General features: G+C 44.3%; 1 protein-coding gene across 1 annotated transcript in view; it reads right to left on the bottom strand.

Moving 5' to 3' along the window:
• Positions 1–10504: 10504 nt before the first annotated feature.
• The window catches only part of SNTB1 (syntrophin beta 1), a 228459-nt gene continuing 218394 nt past the window's right edge, over positions 10505–20569 (bottom strand). Inside the window, exons 5-7 of the mRNA XM_082721779.1 lie at positions 20316–20512; positions 14489–14679; positions 10505–11399 (exon numbers count right to left, since the gene is read on the bottom strand). Of these exons, the coding sequence (XP_082577905.1) occupies positions 11307–11399; positions 14489–14679; positions 20316–20512 (481 nt within the window). The 3' untranslated portion in view covers positions 10505–11306. The remainder of the gene's footprint in view (positions 11400–14488; positions 14680–20315; positions 20513–20569) is intronic.

Below are 20569 nucleotides of genomic sequence, written 5' to 3'. Positions count from 1 at the left end.
TTTATCCTGATGAAGTCCCGATAGTCATTTTTGTTTTTGTTCTGCTTGCCTTTGGAGATGTGTCTAGCAAGAAGTTGTTGCAGCTGGGGTTAAACACGTTGCTGCCTGCATTCTTCTCTAGGATTTTGATGGATTCCTGTCTAACATTTAGGACTTTGATCCATTTTGAGTTTACTTTTCTGTATGATGTAAGAAAATCATCCAGTTTCATTCTTCTGAATGTGGCTGTCCAATTTTTCCAACACCATTTGTGGAAGACATTGTCTTTTTTCCATTGGATATTCTTTCCTGCTTTGTTGAAGATTAGTTGACCATAGAGTTGAGATCAGTTTCTGGGTTTTCTTGTCTGTTCCACCGATCTGTGTTTCTGTTTTTGTGCCAGTACCATACTGTCTTGATGATTACAGCTTTGTAATAGAGCTCCAAGTTCAGAACTGCGATGCTTCCAACTTTAGTTTTCTTTTTCAACTGTACTTTGCCTATTCTCTTCTGGTTCCGTACAAATTTTATAATTGTTTGTTCCAGCTCTGTGAAAAATGTTGGTGTTATTTTGATAGGTATTGCATTGAATGTGTAGATTGCATTTTTGTCTTTTATCTCTTATTATAGTCTTTGGTTTAAAATCTAGTTTGTCACATATAAGGATGGCTATTCCAGCTTTCTTTTGATGTCCATTAGCATGGTAACTTGTTCTCCACCCCCTCACTTTTAATCTGTAGATGTAAGTCTAAAATTAGTCCAGCAGCATATTGATGGGTTTTGTTATTTTATCCAGTCTGATACACTGTGCCTTTTGTTTGCAGCATTTAGTCCATTTACACTCAGAGTAAGTATTGATAGGTACAAATTTAGTGCCATTGAATTACCTATAAAGTCACTGTTCCTTTAGAATGTCCTTGTTCCTTTCTTATCTTTGTTACTTTGGGGCTCACTCTCCACTCAAAGGATTTTAATATTTCTTGCAGGGCTGGTTTAGTGTTCACAAAATCCTTTAGTTTTTCTTTGTCCTATGAACTCTTCACTCTCCTTCTGTTCTGAATGACAGCCTTCCTGGATAAAGTATTCTTGGTTTACCCTGAGCACACTGAATATATCGTGCCAGTCCTTTCCAGCCTGCCAGGTCTCTGTGGACAGGTCTGCTGCCAGCCTTATGTGCCTACCCTTGTAGGTTAAGGACCTCTTTTCCCAAGCTGTTTTCAGGATTTTGTTTTTATATTTGAAAGATTCTCTATTATATGTCAAGATGTTTACCTATCTTGATTGATTTTAAGGAGGGGTTCTCTGTGCCTCCCGACTTGAATACCTGTTTCCTTCCTCAAATTAGGGAAGTTCTGAGTTATAATTTGTTCAAGTAAACCTTCTGCCCCTTTCTCTTGCTCCTTGTCTTTTGGGACCCCTACTATATGGATATTATATCACTTTCTGGAATTGCTGTGTTCTTTCAGTCTCCCTTAATGATCTAATAGTTTTCTTTCTCTCTTTAAGTTCCTTATTTTCCATCATTTTATCTTCTGTATCACTGCTTTGCTCTTCTGCTTCATTCATCCTCATTTTATTATAACCTTTACTTGGGATTGCATGTCAATAATAGCATTTTTAATTCAGGTCTGACTAGATTTTAGTTCTTTTATTTCTATAATAAAGGGTTGTCTAGTGTCTCCTCTGCTTTTTTAAGCCCAGCTAGTATCTTCATAATCATTGTTTTAAATTCTAGTTCTGACATCTAACTTATATCCATGTTGATTAAATCCCTGGCAGTGAGTCCTACCTTCTGTTCTTTCTTTTGGGGTGAGTTTCTGTGTCTTGTCATCACATCCAGAAAAGAAAAAAAAAGAAAGAGAAAAGGCACAAATAACAACAATGACAGCAGAAAAAAATGAAATAAAACAGAAGAAACAAAACAAAAACTACACCCTGGGTGTATTTTTATCTGCTTGTGAAAAGAAATTAGATCTTAAATTAATAAAGGAAGAGAAACATATGTATAGTATATATTTAATAAATTAATAAAAAGTATTAATACTATAGTATATAGTTCTATAATAACAATAATTTATATATAATAAAATAAAAATAACATAAAAGTAATACAATGAAGGGGGACAAAAATAAAAATATCTGTATACAACATAAAATTTAAACTTAAAAAGTAATAAAAATGAATTGAAAAAAAGTACTGAAAAAAACAATACTGAAAGACTAAAGAATAAAAGCACAAAGAATGCTATCTAGTGTTTTCCCCAGGAGCCGAAGCTTTGCAGCCCTCTATGATCAGTAAACTTGCTGAGAGCCAGCTGTCCTGGCTGGTTTTCTGAAGGAGGGGCTGTTGGTGGACTTGCCCAATTGCAAATGCACCCAAGGCCGGTGTGTAGGGAAGCGGGGATCAGTGTAATAGGCTCCCGTTTCCACTAGGTGGCGCGGTTTTGTTCCCCGAAGCCTTTCCGCACTGATGGGCGGGATGAATATGGCACCCCCACCCCACTCATTTAACCCCAGGACTGAAAGTTCATACTCCCCACTCTTCAGTGAGCCCTGACAGAAAAGCAATCACTCTTGTCTCCCCAGTTTCTGTCAGGACTCTGTGTCCACCCAGCCTGTAACAGTTTTGCCACTGAGTTTCAAAACCGCAGAGTTTGTGGACTCCTCTGGCGCGCACCTGTGCTGTTCCTCCTCTGAGGATGGGGGTGACGGTCCCGCTGCGCTTCTGCCTCCTGCTGGGCGCCTGCCCGGACAGCGGGCGCCGGACTGTGGAGCCCCTCATTCTGCACAGAGCAGAATGCCGGCGCCTCGATTCACTCTTCTCAGCCGGCCTCCCTGCTCCTGTGCGTGGAAACGGCCACACTCAGGCACCCCCACTCTTCTCGTCCTCAGACAACGCCGCCCACCTGGGCTTCCGTCCCGCTTCGTCATCCAAGCACCTTTAAGCCCGGGACATCCCCCTGCAGCAGGCTTCCAGAAGGTCCGACTTTGTGCTCCGCTGCTTGTAATACTTCCCGTGGCCTCCTTGAGCAGGTTGCCTCCCCTCCACCGTATCCTCGGCTCTGTCACATCAGATTCCAGTCCCCACACCTCCTACCCTCCAAAAGGTAGTTCCTTTTCTCCTGGGAGCATCGCAGCATTTCTTTTCTCAGATCTCCCATTGATTCCGCACGTGTTCCGGATGATTCGAGAACTACCCGGCTATATCGGAGGCCCCAGACGGACTTGAGCTTTTCTCCTCCCCCACCATGTTGGCTTCTCCTCCCTGGCTTAATTCATTGTTTCTTTTTAATTCTTATTAAGTTCAGTTAGCCAACACACAGTACATCATCACTTGGGCAAACCGGGCATGGGTTGGCCAAACAGCCCAAAGGCATGTCAATAAGGGAACGGATAAACAAATCATAAAATGTGTATATAATGAAGTACCACTTACCAGTACAATAAGACAAACTAAAATCATCAGCCACATGGATGACTCACAATACACTGAGAAGAAAATGACAGATATGTGAAATTCTAGAAAAGAGAAATACAGGGTCCAAATAGTTTCCTGGGGCCAGAGGTTGGGGTGACTGGAAACTGGCACCAGGAAACTTGGTGGTGGTGTAGATGTTCTATAACATGTGTGGGATGGTGGCTACACTGCCTACACACGATTTTTCTTTTTTAAATATTGAGTACTTTTATTATTGTGCTGCATTTTTTAATTCTTTTTTAATTTGACTACATATGCATTTATCAAAACTCACCAAACCGCATACTTGCAATTGGTACATGCTGTGTAACACGGCTACTAGAGCGTTCTCTGATACTTAGTAAAATCACCCTGCCTTATTTCCTTTTAAAATACCATTGTCCTATCAAAGTCATAGTCCCAGATGATTAGTAGTAGATCCAATCTACTTGATGAAACTTGCGTATTCTCTGTCAGGTTGAACTGTATGAAACTGCTGATCCCCAACCAATTTTGCCCTCGAAAGAGTCATCAAATGCAGTTTCCAAAGCACTGCGCGCACTCGGTACAGCTCTGTTGGCTGTGTGAGGCCTGTGAGCCTGAGGAGATGACTGGGTGGTGAAGGGCGGGAGGTGAAGGCTGTGGAGAGAGACAAGGGAGACCAGATATATCCTCGCCAAGAAAACACAGTAACTCCATCCGTGTTTTGGAGATTTTGTTGAGCTCAAGTTACATCCCCAAAGCGAACTGGTTGTTTTGACTTGGAAAACTCTGTTGGTCTTGTCAACTGATCGGAGAAATCGGTTCCTAAACTTTGAGTTGCCTTCCCGGCATGATCTCCACATTGCCTACCTCAGGGCCTGAATTCCCAAGTAAAAAGTGGTTCAAGAGACTTCAAATAAACGTGAAGATAAGCACAAAGGAGAGACCTAACAGGTCCAGAGTCGTAGGTCAGCTTTTGACCGTGCAAGATTTTTTAGCCGGGGAGCTTCGGGCAGATCGCACTTCGTGCAAGCTGAGCTCCCAGCAGAGCAGGCTGGCCTGGAGGGCAGCTGCGCGAACTTGGGGGCTCTGCTTCCCATGAGGAGCCCCGCCTGCCAGGCAGTTGCTCTGCCTTTACACAGGGCGAGCATCACAGGGACCTTCCAAGGGAAACGCAAAAGAGGGCAGAGACGGGGCTTCGACAGCAGCTGTGCTGGGGCATTATTTCCTGGGGCTGGGAACGATGCTGAAAGCTCTCACTCCTTAAGATGAGAAGTTCGGAAGGAGGGAAAGGAGGAGCCACTGGGCCCCTCCGGCTGAGCTGCATTGTGCAGAGATGGGACGTTTGGCAACACTGTTGCCTGCTGGAGCTGGAAAATATGTTGCATCTAATGAACTCCTGGATTCTTCTGGTTATTTCTAGACAGAATGTTAAAAAAAAAAAAGTGTCAGTGGACCCTTTGTTCATTCAGCTGAATGTGGTATGATGCAGGAAAAGAGAGATGAGCCGGAGAAGGAACTGTGCAGCTTTCCAGCATTTAGAGGAAATCCTGAGGGATGAGGGCATTACGGATCCGAAAATAAAATGGTTTTCCACGTCCAGCATCTTTGATAGCGAAAGTCTCTCAAAGGAAAAAGATCGAATTTAAGGTGTGCTTATATAATCCTTGATTAAGACCTTAGAAATATTTATAGCTAGTAATTTCAAAGCAGACCCTTCTTAAAAGCAGAAGGGCTTTTAAGAATCTCGGTGGGGGTCACCTGGGTGGCTCCGTGGGTTAAGCCTCTACCTTCGGCTCAGGTCATGATCTCAGGGTCCTGGGATTGAGCCCCACATCGGGCTCTGTGCCTAGCAGGGAGCCTGCTTCCTCCTCTCTCTCTGCCTGCCTCCCTGCCAACTTGTGATCTCTGTCAAGTAAATAAAATCTTTAAAAAAAAAAAAAAAAAAGCCCACAGCCATCATGAAACTCACCCTGTAGAGTGGATAACTTGGTGGGTTTGGTACACTCACAAAGTCGTGTGGCCATCACGGCGTCCCCTGGCGGGCGTGTTCTCAGTCACAGGGAGTGTCTAAGGGCACACAGTGTATGCAGAAACCATGTGAAGTACATGGGAAGTACACAGAAGGACAAAGAACATTCTTTTCCCACTTGGCTCCTTCCTGTTATGAGCTCCTGTTGGGCCCCCCAAAGCTTGAAATCCTGTACAGTGCCAGACTGCTCAGGTCATTCGTGGCCGCCCAGGACACAGTTCTTAGGGCCTAGGGCGTGTGGCTTTTCACCCAAGTCTGGAATTGATGGCAAAACCCAGAGATGCGAGGATGCATCTCCTCCGCTGGCTGCCTGGTGGCGGTAGCCAGCGGACCCGGGGCTCGGAGGGGCAGCGTTTCCGAGCAAGCGGCCGGTCGGGTCTCAGCGGCACAAGCCCTCGGGGCAAGCAAAGCCGGCTGTGGTGGGGCCTCAGGCTGGGCCAGCAGCGGAGCGTCTCGGACGCCAGACAGTGGCCTGGAGGGAATCTGCTGTGCCCAGCAGTAAGCCTCCGTGCGCTCGGGATTGTTTAAAATTGATATTCCCTAACTGTAAGGTAAAGAAGTTTAGGAAAGGAAAGTCATAATCATAAAATACGATGCACTTCAATATGGAGATGCTGGGGCACAACCACACTGAAAGGTAAAATAACTCAGACCCCGTGTCCCTGAGATGCGTGTACACGGAGTCCGGTGTTCCGTGTCGATGACTCGAGCACCGCGTACACACTGGCTCTAGGTGACTCGTTCTGATAAAATGTTTGATAAAACGCCCTGAACGAACCAAAACCACAGTCTTCCTTCCATATACGTGCTAGGTCCATACCTAGAAAATTCAGAATGTATTGTGTCGGTCAAAACACGTTTTCCTGTGTAAGGTGTAGTCAGGGTCTAGGCTCAGATAAATCATGGGTTTTACCTACCCGAACAACTCACAGGACAAAACAGTTTGTGGGAAACGGTCCCCCAGGATGCGGGGACTGTCCTCCTGTTGCAGGACATCTACTGGCAGTGGCTCCTGTTCAGTGAAGGCCAAGTGTCTCCCCCGCCCCCCATCATCGTGAAGACAGCACGAGCACAGATTCCCAAAACGTCCCGGCAGGTGCCGTTCTTCCGGAGAATCACCTTTTAAACAACACATGGACTCCATATCCGTATCCATACGTCTGTGTTTTTATCTGTATTTTGCAGAAGTTGCCCTTAGGAACTTTGTCACAGTAGCACTTAAGAGATGGGTCCTTGTCACGCTGCAGAATCTAGTGCATCTAAGTGCTGGGATTTGTTTGGCTTTTAATGATCTTCCTGACCTTTTTAGCTTTATTTTACAACGAATGCCACCAGGATGATTCTTCCATGTTAGTCTTTGTGCACTTTATCTCTAGAATAAATTTTTTTTTTTAAAGATTTTGTTTATTTATTTGACAGACAGAGATCACAAGTAGGCAGAGAGGCAGGAGAGAGAGAGAGAGAGAGGAGGAAGCAGACTCCCTGCTGAGCAGAGAGCCTGATGCGGGGCTCGGTCCCAGGACCCTGGGATCATGACCTGAGCCGAAGGTAGAGGCCTTAACCCACTGAGCCACCCTGGCACCCCTCTAGAATAAATTCTTACAGTGAAAAGGTACATGTATATTAGAATTTTTCTAGATATTGCCAGATAACCTTGCAGATAGTTGCCAAATGTAGACCTACTAACGGCCTTATAAATGCCTGCTTTCCTATTACTCTCCACCACTAAGTAGTATGGAGAGTTTTAATCTTGGCCAATCGGTTCTTTAAAGATAAAAAGAAGGAATTTGAGGTGTCCTACTTAAAGCCATTTTCAGATCATTTTCTATTCCCTGGTTTCCCCCAGCCCTGATATGTCTTTTTATCCTATAAGACATTCATGTGGAAAAGAGATCAGACTTAAAGTGTTTTCTAGGGTAGAACAGGGTCATGACTGAAAGGCAGACCTAAATTTTGGCTCTAATAAGAAGTTTGCAACAACTCTCACTATCCAGCAGTGGAAGGACCTGCCTTGGGAAAGAAGGAGCTCTCATCCCATAGCTGGGAACTTCCCATGTCAGGCAGAATGAACCGTAAAGGATACATATACAAGGTCGGCATTCCCCCAAATGTACTGCTTAGACCAGGAGTGTATGTGGGTTGACTCTGGGTGATACAGACTTCTTAAAAAAATTTAATTGGTGCACATTCATTTTTATATGTATATATTATGTTGCACTGTTACTAGCAAATCATATACCCTAAGATCCTAGGGTAGTATTGCTAAAATTATAAATAAACTTTGGGCACTAATGAGCTTGATGACCTCTGAAGTCTCTTCAAAAGTGAGATTCTACAGTTCTAAATGTAATCTCACTACTACTCGATTTTCAAATAGTAGAAAGACTTCTCAGCCATAGACTAAGATTAATAATAAGCAACTGAAACACAAACCAAGTTGTAGTAGGACAGGGAACTTAAGTATTTGGAGCTTGGCGTACAGCTTAAATTCCATGAAACTTTTTAGTTAAAATGAGAGCCAAGATCCCCAAGTCCCAGATGCAGACGCATCCTGAAATTATACACAACCCTCCTCCCCCAAAAAACCAGATTTTCCAGTGGCATCCTTCTTTACCCATTAGCACCTTCTGGAGCCAGACCTGGAGGAAGAGAAGAGCAGGTTGTGTCTTCACACTCCCTCTATGGCTTTGATGAAACCACCAGCCAGCCGGTCCACCATATTCAGAGGTGAATATTTATTTAATTCATATATAAATTTTACATGACATCCATGGTGCTATAAACATAGGCACATTTTTTTTAACTCAATGTACATTCAAAAATTACTCCCTCACCCCTGTCCACTCCAATCCCCTCAAGATGGAATACCTCGTATTTGTAAAAGGCAGGCCAGAAAGGCTTCTCATTAATTTCAGGCGAATGCATTTTTTAGCATTTTAATTATATCAATTGAAAGAATTAATTAAACGCCCTACCTGGGTGTTTTTAAGAGGTTTATGGTTTTTTTCTTCTACTTAGTTCAAGTCAGGAAGGAGATTGGTAACTATATTTCTATTGGCCTTCTTTAAATCCCTGGGATGCTCAGAGCTCCCTGAACCTCACCAAGAGCAAATGGGTGGCTTCCCACAAGTACAGCTGAAACATCAGTCATTACTATTGGTTGGCCCTTAAAGGGACAAATGTGAATTTAATAATTCATTGATGCCAATAAGAAACGGATTAAACACAGAGCAGATTGGACAAAAACAAATTCTCCAACTCTACCTAGGCATGATCCAGACGTCTGATTGTGTGTCATTCACAACATTCAAACACACATCAAGACAAGACTAAAATCTACAGTGTAAAATCATTATGTACTTTCTTCAATTCAGAAATAAGGAAAAATGAGTATTTGAAATCGATTCACAATAGCCACTCTGATATGACACACTTAACTTTGAAGGAAAAAACAAGGATTCATATACATAATTCTCTTAGTAAAATCGTCTACTTCTTGCTAGTACATTTTAATTCAGAAAATGCATTTATTTATTCAAATGTATTTTTTTCTAAAATATAAATATTTAAATTAAGTTTTTATAAATGCAGAGAATGTAATTTGTTGACCCCCACCCAGATATTAATCAGTCTAAAACTCAAGTGATGAAGAAATATTTGTAATTATGATCATTTTAATTCATCTATAAATATAGAATAGGATCTTTGCAATTTAATTATGAGCAATTAACTCATACTTCCTATAGTACTGAGCACCTCAGATTACATATTGTTGAACTATTGGCCTTAATATATGTATTTTAATGTTATTTACAATGCATAATTCTCGTATGACAACATTCCAGTGACTTCGAAAATACGTAATTTAAGAGTGAAGTATAATTCACAAACGAATCAAAGCTTCCCTATAATATTCAGGTGGGACTTCACTCTTGAGCATTTTAAAATGGGAAACGGAAAAAAAAAAATCAGTGACCTAAAGCTGTGTTTCCCAAAGTGTTTTTTGTATTTTATTTTATTTAAGTAATCTCTACACCCAACATGGGGCTTGAACGGAAGACCCCGAGATCAAGAGTCATATGTTCTACTGACTGAGCCAGCCAGGCACCCCTGGTTCGTTTGTTTGTTTGTTTTAAAACACTTGCTTCCCAAAATGCTGTCAGAAAGGAGCTCTGTAAGCTTTAAAGTGTAGGAATGGTACAGGGGGTCCCCCCTTGAAGAATCACAATGTATACACTGACGTTTATGAGGAGGCCCACAGTCATGATATCTGTTTCACTTTCTTACCTCTATTATTCAACACATTTTTGATCATCAAACCTCTTATTCTCACTGCCCCCCTTCCCCAACAAAACACAACAAAACACCACTCAGTCAATGCCCTTTGGAACTAGTATTACTTGATACACACTTTGGATGCTGCTTTGTAACTCAATAAACGTATGTGTCTCCGTGGGCAAAATTACATTCCTTTAAAACAGTTTTGACTTTAAAAGCTCTTTGCATAGGTATTTGCTGAAAGACAATTCTGAAAAAACACACAGATCGAATCCAGAGCATTTGTTTACGTAAAGTACAAGGGAAAAGGAGAGTTACAAATGCTTACAGAAACTCTAGAGCTAATTTTTAAGTTCGAGGAAGGCGACTCCAAAATCAAATAATACAGGTGTCTTTTGAGTGAATTTGAATTGAAAGGTAAAAATAAAAGCATTAAATCAGCAATACACTCTATGTTGTCTGAAAATATTTTTGTAGAAAAATACCAGGTCATTATATTATTTCCCTGCAATTCCTAAGAGCTGTGGAAGCTGTCAGAATTCTATGAGGCTACTCTAGGACTGGTCTGAAAACACATGCACGCGAGCACAGGCAGAAACAAGGGTCAATCAACTGCTCAGTACTTCTGCTGAAAACCACAAAATGGAGATAATTAGTTAACCTCATGTGAATTGTTTATATATATATATGTATATATATAATATGTTATATATATGAGATATATATGCCACATATATCTCAAGTGACAATCTTTTAAAAAAATATCCATAATTTCCTTTCTCTAAGTAAAGCTATCCGTCTTGGCTCGGAGACGGCACGTGTTGGTCTGAGTGCAGTCCCCCGCTGAACCACTTCTCAGGCACACCACCTTTCTGCACCGCAAAGCTTTGCGACATAAACAGTCTACTTCGGCTCAGATTCCACCAGCTTCCAGCTCAGATCAGTAGCTGAGGCTTTATTTAATTCCCACTCAGCGTACGCTAATGAGAATACCGCAGGGTCATTCCACGTCACTGAAAGGTAAGTCATTAGGAAGAAAATTACAGCCGCTTCATACTTAAAATTGAAAAGGTGGGTTTCCCTTTGAAGCACTGCTCTTTCATTACAAGCGAAAGTCAACTCAATTGGAAGGAGGCAGTAAATCACAATAAAACAAAAGATCACTGTCACTGGGGACAGAGAGGTGAAATGTCCATTCTTCATCCACGGAGTTCTTGCTTAGCTGGGTGAACCAGTTGCCTAGGACTGGTAGATGAGTTCTCGTGGTCATGATAGCCTTGACTGTCATTAGTTCAAAACCAGGTTGTGTATTTATTCCCATTCGCCCTCACCTTGTTACCCTTCTACTGTTCTAGAAAGCCACTTTTCTTCTGATATTCCTTGTGGTGTTTTCTCGCCCTCCCCTCCCCCACCCCTGTTGTTGGCGAAGCGGACAGAGAAGTCTGGGGCAGTGGAGAGGACTCGGAGATCCAAAGCCGACCATGGCATGCCACACCTGGTGCGCCGTTCATGGTGTCTGATGGCACCCGCCGGGGGCGCAGCCGCCCTCCTTTTCTCGAAGGCAAATCCCCCCTTGGTTCAGGCCACCAAGCCCAGTCTTGTGATCTTCGCCGACAGGAAGGAGTGAATGATGAAAACAATTGGCTTGGGGCAGGAATGAAGGTCCAGTTGCTGAAATCCCAAAAGAAGAGAGCATGTGAGCGATTCTAAATCAACGCTTGATGCAGAATTATGGTTTTTAAATCCTTGCCTCGCCCCCCAGTGAGGTTTAAAAAAATAACTCTGTGAACTTGTTTTTTATATCCATCTTTGTTCCCGAAATAGGTTCTGTGAAATTTACATATACCAATAGCATAAATGTTGATGTTGCCTTTCTTGACTATCGAAACTGTTTGTTTTTGGTATCCCAATAGTGAGAGGTAAGCTTGAAGCAGGACTCAATGTCACATCAGAGGATTCAGTTTGAGTTCCGGTTTTAACATTTTAGGGAAAAAAAAAAACCAGCTTTTGAGATATGTAATCTTGAACAAGTCACTTAAAATTTTTCCTAGTCCTACCTAATTCACAGCGTAATTAGAGTATTCAATGAGATAGCGTGTGAACCCTCAGAATGGGGAAGCCACACCGCTCAGCGGCTGTGTCCCCAGTGTCCTGTGCCCTTGGACTGTTGTAACATGTGTGTCGTCTGTCCATTAAAACCCCACTAAAGTCTTTCCTTTCTTAGCAGTTCCTACATGTGGCCCAACCTGTGATCAGAGAGAATGAGAGAGAGGAGTTGTCCCCAGTCTTCTTCTGCTGACGACACTGTTGGGGGACAGCCACCTGTGTGTGTAATAACACCTAGCAAAGTTAGGGTTGTACTAATCATGAATCAGGCTATTTCCTCTACATCATCTTATTTAATTCTCACAAAACCATTATGAGCTAATGGCCATTATCTGCACGTTTTATAGGGGAAACTGAGATCTGAAGAAGTTCTAAGACTTTCTGTGATGCCAAAGTTGGGGAGAACCACAGTGTTCTGATTCACTAACACGGAACGCAACTTTTGGAAGGAATCTAATTTTATGGACTGAGACCCAGCTCCAAAGACATAAAAGGACGTGCCCAAGACATTTGGTGAGTTAGTTACAGAGACAGAAAGAGAACAATTTATTCCATTTCCTGCAGCCCATGTCTGCTCCCTTCTCCAGAAAGGGAGAGGGAAGGCCTGGCGGGGCCTGCCTCCTGGGGCTGGAGAACCAGGCCTGGGGAAGCTGTGTGTGAACTTGCCCTTCTCAGCGGGATGGACTGGTGGCAAACGCGCAGTCCTGCCTACAGCTTCCAAGTCAGGTTGTAATTACAGGCTTCAGAAAGGCAGAAATTTAGACATAAGTGATTTTCTTCACTGGCAAAAAGAACCTTGGTTTTTCAAGCCAAGGCTAAGGCCAAGAGCCTTTTGTTTTTTGGTTGTTTTGTTCTTGTTTTTGTTTTGCTAGGGAGCCCTCACCTTCAGGAAAGAGCACTGGGTCGAACAATGGATAGAGCAGCAACTGAATTACAAGTATTTCGAGTAAAATGGACTTTTAGATCACTTGTGTTTTTCCAAACTGCTGCTTCAGGCTGAACTTACTGAAATACAAACAATAAGGCAAAAATCCTGTAAAGCCCTGCAGATCTATTTTTTAAAATATTTTTTTTTTATTTATTTGACAGATAAAGGCAGAGAGGCAGGCAGAGAGAGGAGGAAGCTGCCTCCCTGATGCACAGAGAGCCCGATGCGAGGCTCCATCCCAGGGCCCTCACTGAGATCATGACCTGACCTGAAGGCAGAGGTTTAACTCACTGAGCCACCCAGGTCCCCCACAGATCCATTTTAAAAGGAAGATGATGGGCTGGGAAGTGTTTTCCGAAAGCAAGTTCTGATGGGGGGGTTGCTGTGAGGCGCCCCTTCCACAACAGCCCTGCTCAGACTTTGAAATGAAGGCCTCATGCTCTCGAGTGTGGTCTCGGTTCCACGCTTCCATCAGCCCCTGAATTCTTTCCAGAGAAGTCCCAGTCCAGTCCCACTGGAGAAACCACTGAAGGGGCTGGAGGCGGAGGTAGGGATTGTGGAAGGCCACAAGGTTCACTGAAATTACTTTGAAATTGAGGTTTACCTGCATTTTATATATTCCCCATCCCTGTAATCAACAGGAGTCAATGAATATTTGTTGACTAACCTAGTGACTTAGGAAGGACTTAGAGAGAACCTAGTTATTACAGAATCAAGGTCCTCTTAAAAGTCCAGCATTTGACAGCTTAAATGAGATGCTAGGTCTTCCTGAGAATGTCAACAGCTGCGCTGGCTGGAAAGAACAGGTAATTCTCACCCTTCACGGAACTGAAGAAATACACTTTTTTTATTGTAATAGGCAGTGACGATCGATCGCAGGAAATCATGAATTTAAATATCCTGGCTATTTGCATATTATTGATAGAACTCTAAAAGCTACTTTAACTGACAAATTTGCTAATTTTGTTAGGCATTATTTGCCATTAGCCCGAAACTTCTGGGCCCTCGTCTGGCCTTCTCGGCACGCGGGTATCTCTGACCAAGTTTCTCTTTGTTCCCCGCTGCTCCTTCTGCTCCGCCCCTGTTTCCAACCGTCCACCTCTGTTCTCCATGTGCTGTGCTCCTCGGAGACCTGCCCCGGGGCTGGCCCTGCTCAGCTTCCATCCTTATATTCCCGACACGAGCACAACGCCACAGCTAGATTAGAGACTTGATACTTTTTAAAAGTGAATGGTGCAGGGGCGCCTGGGTGGCTCAGTCAGTTAAGCATCTGGCTTCAGCTCAGGTCATGATCCGGGAGTCATCGAGCCCCACGTCGGGGCCCCTGCTCGGTGGGGAGTCTGCTTCTCCCTCTGCCTTCTGTGTGCTCTCTCAAAAAAAAAAAAAAAAAAATCAATCTTTAAAAAAAAAAAAAAAAAAGAATGGTGCATTTTGAAGCCGGTGGGACCCCATCTGATCAGAATTTAATTCTAACTTTCTAAAAGATTCCTTGGTTCAAATATTTAGGTGGTATGCTAGTGGAAAACAAGACCGCAGTAAGGAACTTTGGAATAATTGGATCTCATCATAGTTTTTCAAGGATCAAAGAAGACATGAACTTGCAAGTACTTCGTAAACAGTCAATGGCCACATAAATAATAAGGCCATGGTGCATTCACAAGCCCTCACGGATGTGCTGCCCAATGAGTAACATAGGAACTCAGGCTGTCTGTAGAAACACACTTACAATCTCTCCATCTTTGCCTCCAAAATCTAGATACAGCATCCTGATTCCATCGTCTGAAGACATTTTCAGCTTTTCATAGGGAGACTGGATGATTGTCTTGGGAAAGGAACCCTCCTGTGGCTCAGTGGTAATGGAAAATCCGTTCTCATAATGTACGGTCAGGCGGCACTCCTGGTTTTTGTAGGTGCAAGCTGCGGGGGAGAGAGGAGAGAGTGCAGTAGCCACAGCCAGGTCCATCCAATTTCCTACGCACTTACCCCGGCCCGTCTCCTTGGTCCCGGGACCGGCCACACTTTTCTCCCCAAGTTGAAAATTAATCGTTGCTCACGAAAATATTCTCCTTGGACTGATTTGCATACTGTCATTTAACTTGAGCCATGAAACCAAGGGAAATAAGCTGAAAGAATGCCTTTTGCTGGGATTTACTGAATTTTATCTGGGCTCTTGCCTTTCTCTGACCGTACGAGGGTACTTAGCTTCTGCTGGCCTTGTCAGGGAAGACCTGACATCTGATAGAGGGTGAGCCAGCTCTGAGTCGTCAGCGTCATCACACACACACACACACACACACACACACACACACGCACGCAGGCACGCAGGCACGTGCCTCCCATTGCCACGCCCCCACCTGGTGAAAGGAGTGCACATTCCTCCATCCTGTTACTAATGTGACCCACCGAAGAAGTCGGGAGTGAGCAGCTTAAAAATCATCCCATTCTTATTTTTTATAAAAAAGTCCAACAAATCTCATCTTATAAATAGAAATGAGTGTTTCAGAAGGTCCCCTGGCGATCTGAGGATCGTGGGTCCTGGGGAAGCTGGACTGCAGAGCGATTCTCAGACGGGGCCCCTTCCACGGAGGAGGCTGCTTCCCGTCTCTGCTCAGGGGGTGGTCACAGGGGACCCTCTGATCCCGAGGAACAAAACTAACACCTCTTGATCAGAACAGCCGTCCGCTTTTATGTGTGGTCCTCATTGCGTTTAGGAAAAGATATCAGTGCTCGAAGTGTCTGAGCTGACGGGGGACTGCCCCAGAATCCTAGTTCCTATTTGGGAAGACTTGCAAAGGTTTAAACCTTTGATCAAAGAGTTCTGGAAAAGGTTATTAAGTATCAGGTTGGATTTCTCCGCTCACAGAACAACGCATTTAACAGACCCCAGCAGGCAAGTAAATTGGCTGAGACCTTCATATACATCTGAAAGCTCTTTAGGGAAACCAGACGTTTTTCTGGGAGGGGAACCGAGTCAGGGATGGGGTGGGGGGTGGGGGTGGGCTGGGGGAGGATGGGAGGAGTAATGGAGCATTAAGACTGCTCTGTCCCATCCTTAGCTCAACTCAGCTTTATAAACCTCACCTTACCACCTTACCACAAACTTCTAAAGCAGGACCTTAGCTAATATATTATAGGTGAAATGTGGCCCAATTGAGGTGGCTTAGAATTCGAAATTCAAGTTCTTTCCACTCTGTGTCATGTATCTTTCTCAGACTCTGGCAGTCGGGGTGGAGAGGGACCTTGACAGTTGACCTTTGGGGACAACTGTAACGGCTGGAGGACCTTCCAGGTTTGGGGGAAAGGGACAGGGGACTCTATCTGCTCACAGAATAAGGTGGCCTTTAATCGGAGCTCTGGTTAAAAGTGTACCCCCTCCTCCGACTTCCCACAGGCATCTTTCAATTTGTAACTAAGGGTTACTATTTCCCAAAGATCCACTACATTCTCTACTAGAGTTCTGAGTCCTTCTGAGCAGAGCCCCTCCACAAATCTCATCTCAGAAGTCCCCAGACCTCTGCCATCCCTGCCGTCCTGGGATGGCCAGAGACAGTGGCATGGGTCTAGGTATGGTTTCCCATCTTGAATCCTTATTTCCGACCCTCTTTACTTCTACTACCCATAGAATAAGTGCGCGAATGAGCTTTCAACAGGTTTTTCTTTTTTCTGCCTCTGTATTTGAACTTTAAAGCTATGCCCTCAGACATTCAGAATCAACTGATTGTGGTTACTTTCAATTCTAGTTGACCTCAGCTGGTGTTCACGGCATTCCTGTAATGGAACTGATTATCTGAAGATGTTCTCAATCCACACAGGACGAATCGAACACATTAGCAAGTTAATTGAAGCTCTGATTAAAACACAAGGCCCATTCCTCAACTCCCACAAGGCATCTTTCTATCTGTAACAGGGATGCACCTGCGGTCACGGCGGAGAATTTCTTCTCTCCCACAACCGGGCTAGCTCAGTGCACACAGTGCTTTGTTGTTTCCTTTGGCTGGTCCACCAACCGCTCCGTGGCTTTCCTGTCTAAGTAGAGTTCAGCATACTGAGAAAGAAAGATTTTGCAAAATCTGTGGAATGGAAACCAAACCAAATCCACTTGGCCTTTTCCATTCTTTCCTAGAACACTCCTGAATTTGTGGCAAGGGGCATGGAACTTCTCCAGCATTTTCACATATCAGTTCATTAGGTCTAGTTTTCTGGGTTTCCAACTCTCAGGTCCAAAGCTCTAATTTTTCTTGCTGTACAGATGCAGCATAAGAGTAAGAGCTTTGGGGACACTCTCAAAAGGTTTCCAGCAATGACGGGAAATGGCGGGGGGCACCAATCAGTTTCAGGGTAATTACAAAAAGACAGCCATTTTGTTGGAATTTCTGCAGCAGACAGTCTACAAAACATCTGGTTTTTCATGTTTGCATGCGTAGAGGGAATGTGGAGAAACCCCGCCACACACTGACGCGTGTCCCGTCTTTTCGACTACTCCTGAGTGGGAGTTGCTCCTGGGGGAGACTGCTCCCTGAGGTGGTGCTGCTCCCAAAGGGCCCCTCGGCCCAGGAGCAGCCGTACCTCCTGGGATGTTACCAGGTACAAATTCTCAGGCCCCAACCCCAAATGGCTGAATCACAGCAATCTGAGGTTTTAGGTGTAAACCAAAAAGAACTTTACTTCTGTTTGGAAATGCTGCACCTAAGATGTCTTACGGGAAATCTGTTCCTCTAGAGCACAGCAGTACAGTAGCACTCTGGGCCATGACGGAAATGTTCTAGATCGGCACCACCTTTCATGGGAGCCGTTAGGTAGGCACAGGGGGTGACTGAGCCCTGGAAATGGGGCTCAAGTGATTAAGGAATTCATTTAGTTTTAATTAATTACATTGAAATAGACACACAGGACCAAAAGCTAGCATACTGGACAGCACAGGTTTGGGGACATAATGACAGGGTAACAACTAACTGTTAATAATAATACGTAGAGAGAGCTTATGTGTCAAGCACTGGGCCAGGAGATTCATGTGGGTTATTTCTCTTCATTCTCGACAACAACTCTGTGAGGTGGGTACTATTATTTCCTTCTTTTTACAGATGAAGAAAACAAGATATTCGAGTAAGAGTAAGTAAGAGATTAAGAAAGAAATAGGAGGCATCCCTGGGTGGCTCGGGTTGTATGTGTCTGCCTTTGGCTCAGGTTATGATCCCAGGGTCCTGGGATCAAGCCCCACATTGGGATCCCCGGTCAGTGGGGAGCCTACTTCTCCCTCTGCCTTTCTCTCTCTGTTTGTCATGAATAAGTAAATAAAATCTTAAAAAAAAAAAGAAAGAAAGAAAGGAAGGAAGGAAGGAAGGAAGAAAGGAAGGAAGGAAGGAAGGAAGGAAGAAAGAAAGAAAAGAAAGAAAGAAAGAAAGAAAGAAAGAAAGAAAGAAAGAAAGAGAGAGAGATAGGACTGGAATTTGAATCCAGGGCTTTCTGGCTTACATCCCACACCATGGCTGTTTCCTTGTACTGATTCCCCAGAGACAAAGAGAAGCGAAAGCACAGGAGAAAACACGACAGAAGAGGGAAAGGGGACAGTATTGTAAGAAGCAGCTGGTGAGACTGAAAGGTGGATTTTCTGGAAGACTGCTGCTGAGGAGAGCAGCTACTCTGTCGCATACGCCCTTGTTATGAGTGACGGCAGGAGACGTGGAAGAGAGGTTGGCCTTCAATCTCAGAACCAGAAACAATCCTAGATCTCAGGACCAGGAGCAACAGCATCAACGACACTGTTAACTGTACATGGTGGGGGCTGCTGAAAATCACCGGGTTCATGTGGACTCCACCTTAGCAAATATACACCATTTAAAAAAAAAAAAAAAAAAAAAAAAGATTTATTTATTTATTTTAGAGAGGTGGGGAGGACCCGAGAGAGAGGGAGAGAGAATCTTAAGCAGACCCTGTGCTGAGTGTGGATCCCAATGTGGGGCTCAATTTCATGACCCCAAGATCATGACCTGAGCCAAAACCAAGAGTTGGATGCTTAATGGACTGAGCCACCCGGGTGTCCTGATGTCCAAGATTTTACAGTATATACTTAGCTTATTCACTTTAGCTGAAATTCATATTAGTTTCTAGTCTCTAATTTTATCTTTGGCCAGTAAAAAATTAAATTATCTATATATTTATATACAGATGCATTTCTATCTATCTGCCTGTCACCTATCAATCACCTATCAATCATCTGATTTGGAGAGTGGCATGAAAATCATTCATCACAGCTGCCTGAACAGAACTGCTGGGTTTTGACCAGCGCTACAGCAGTGCGTCCAGGCCTCGGTAGGCCCTGGAGTCAATGAGGAATGGGCTTTAGAAGGACACAATGTAGTGTTCAAGTTGGTCCTGACATTTATTAGTTGTGAGATCCTGGACAAGTTACTTGACCTTTCTTAAGGATTTGCTTCCAGATTTGGTAAAGTCAGACTGACAAGGGAATTGGGAGGATTCGATGAGAGAAGGCAATGATTTGTGACGCGGGACACACACACTCCTGAATCCAAAGTTCCACAAATCTAAGCAGTATTTACACTGATATGTGCATTCCATTTAATTTAATTTTTTAAATGTTGGTCTTGCCTCGACTCATTGAGTTCTGGACCCATAATAGGATTGTTTCTCATAGTGTGGAAAACACCAAGAGACATTATATGAAATGCCTGGCATGTCCTGAGAACACTCAATAAATAGGACGGTATAGAAGGAGTCTTCCTGGGGCGCCTGCGTGGCTCAGTCCTGAAGAGCCTGCCTTTGGCTTGGGTCATGATCCCAACGTTGTGGGACAGAGAGAGCCCCACATCAGGCTCCCTGCTCAGCGGGAAGCTGCTTCTCCCTCTCCCACTCCCTCTGCTTGTGTTGCCTTTCTCACTATGTCGCTGTCAAATAAAAAACCAAAATCTTTAAAAAAAAAATGTGTGTGTGTGTATACATATATATGCGTATATATATGTCTTCCTTCTACAAACATGTAATCCATGTAAATAGTCCTTTCTCAGAGCTCGGCATGCACGGGGCCGCTGTGCGCTCCTTCTGTCCCGCCCCGGCGTCAACACTCAGACCAGGGGCACCGGTGTCTCTTCTCAAGGCTCTGCTCTTTGCTGTTGAAACCCAACCCCCACCCCGACCCACGCCTCTGCTTTCTGCTCTTTTTCAGAAACTGGTGCCCAGTTTCCCCCATCAACTCCGTGAGCTAGCAGAATTATTATTTCCAAGAATTTTACTCTGTGATAAATGACTCAGAGTCAGTCTCCGCTGTTAACAACAAGAACCCTGCTAGTCGGTCTGAGTGCCTCAAAGCTGGTGCCTGCAGGAAGCCCCCCGGGGGGTCATAGGTAGGAAAATGACCTCTGACTCTCTAGGTGACCAACTCTTTTTTGAATGGAGATGGGAAAAGACTGTGGCCTAATCTGAAAGCATTTAAGGTCACTTCTAGAATTCCAAACAGCCCAGAAGGCCAAGCCTGGAACTACACTGAGGAGGGGTGGAGAACGGGGCGCGCTGGTGCCCTGAGAGCCGGTGGGACTCACCTGTGGTGACTTCGGTGACCAGTTCCGCCGAGTTGTGGCAGCCCTGCACGATGGTCCTCGTCCAGTGAGAGAGGTCCCTGCTGGTCTCGGCCCTGAACAGGTGCGTTTCAATCCCCTGCCTGGTGCCCGTTCGCGTCGCGAAGGACAGATCCACACCAGCCTGGGGCGAGCCTTTGCCCGGACCTGAATGGACCAGCCTGTTGAGACAGAAACAGATGAAGAGAGAGAGAGAGAGAAAATCATCAAACCGAAAA

This window comes from Mustela nivalis (genome assembly GCF_964662115.1).
Source record: "Mustela nivalis genome assembly, chromosome: 2".
Classification (NCBI taxonomy): domain Eukaryota; kingdom Metazoa; phylum Chordata; class Mammalia; order Carnivora; family Mustelidae; genus Mustela; species Mustela nivalis.
This window is presented reverse-complemented; position numbering and strand designations above follow the sequence as displayed.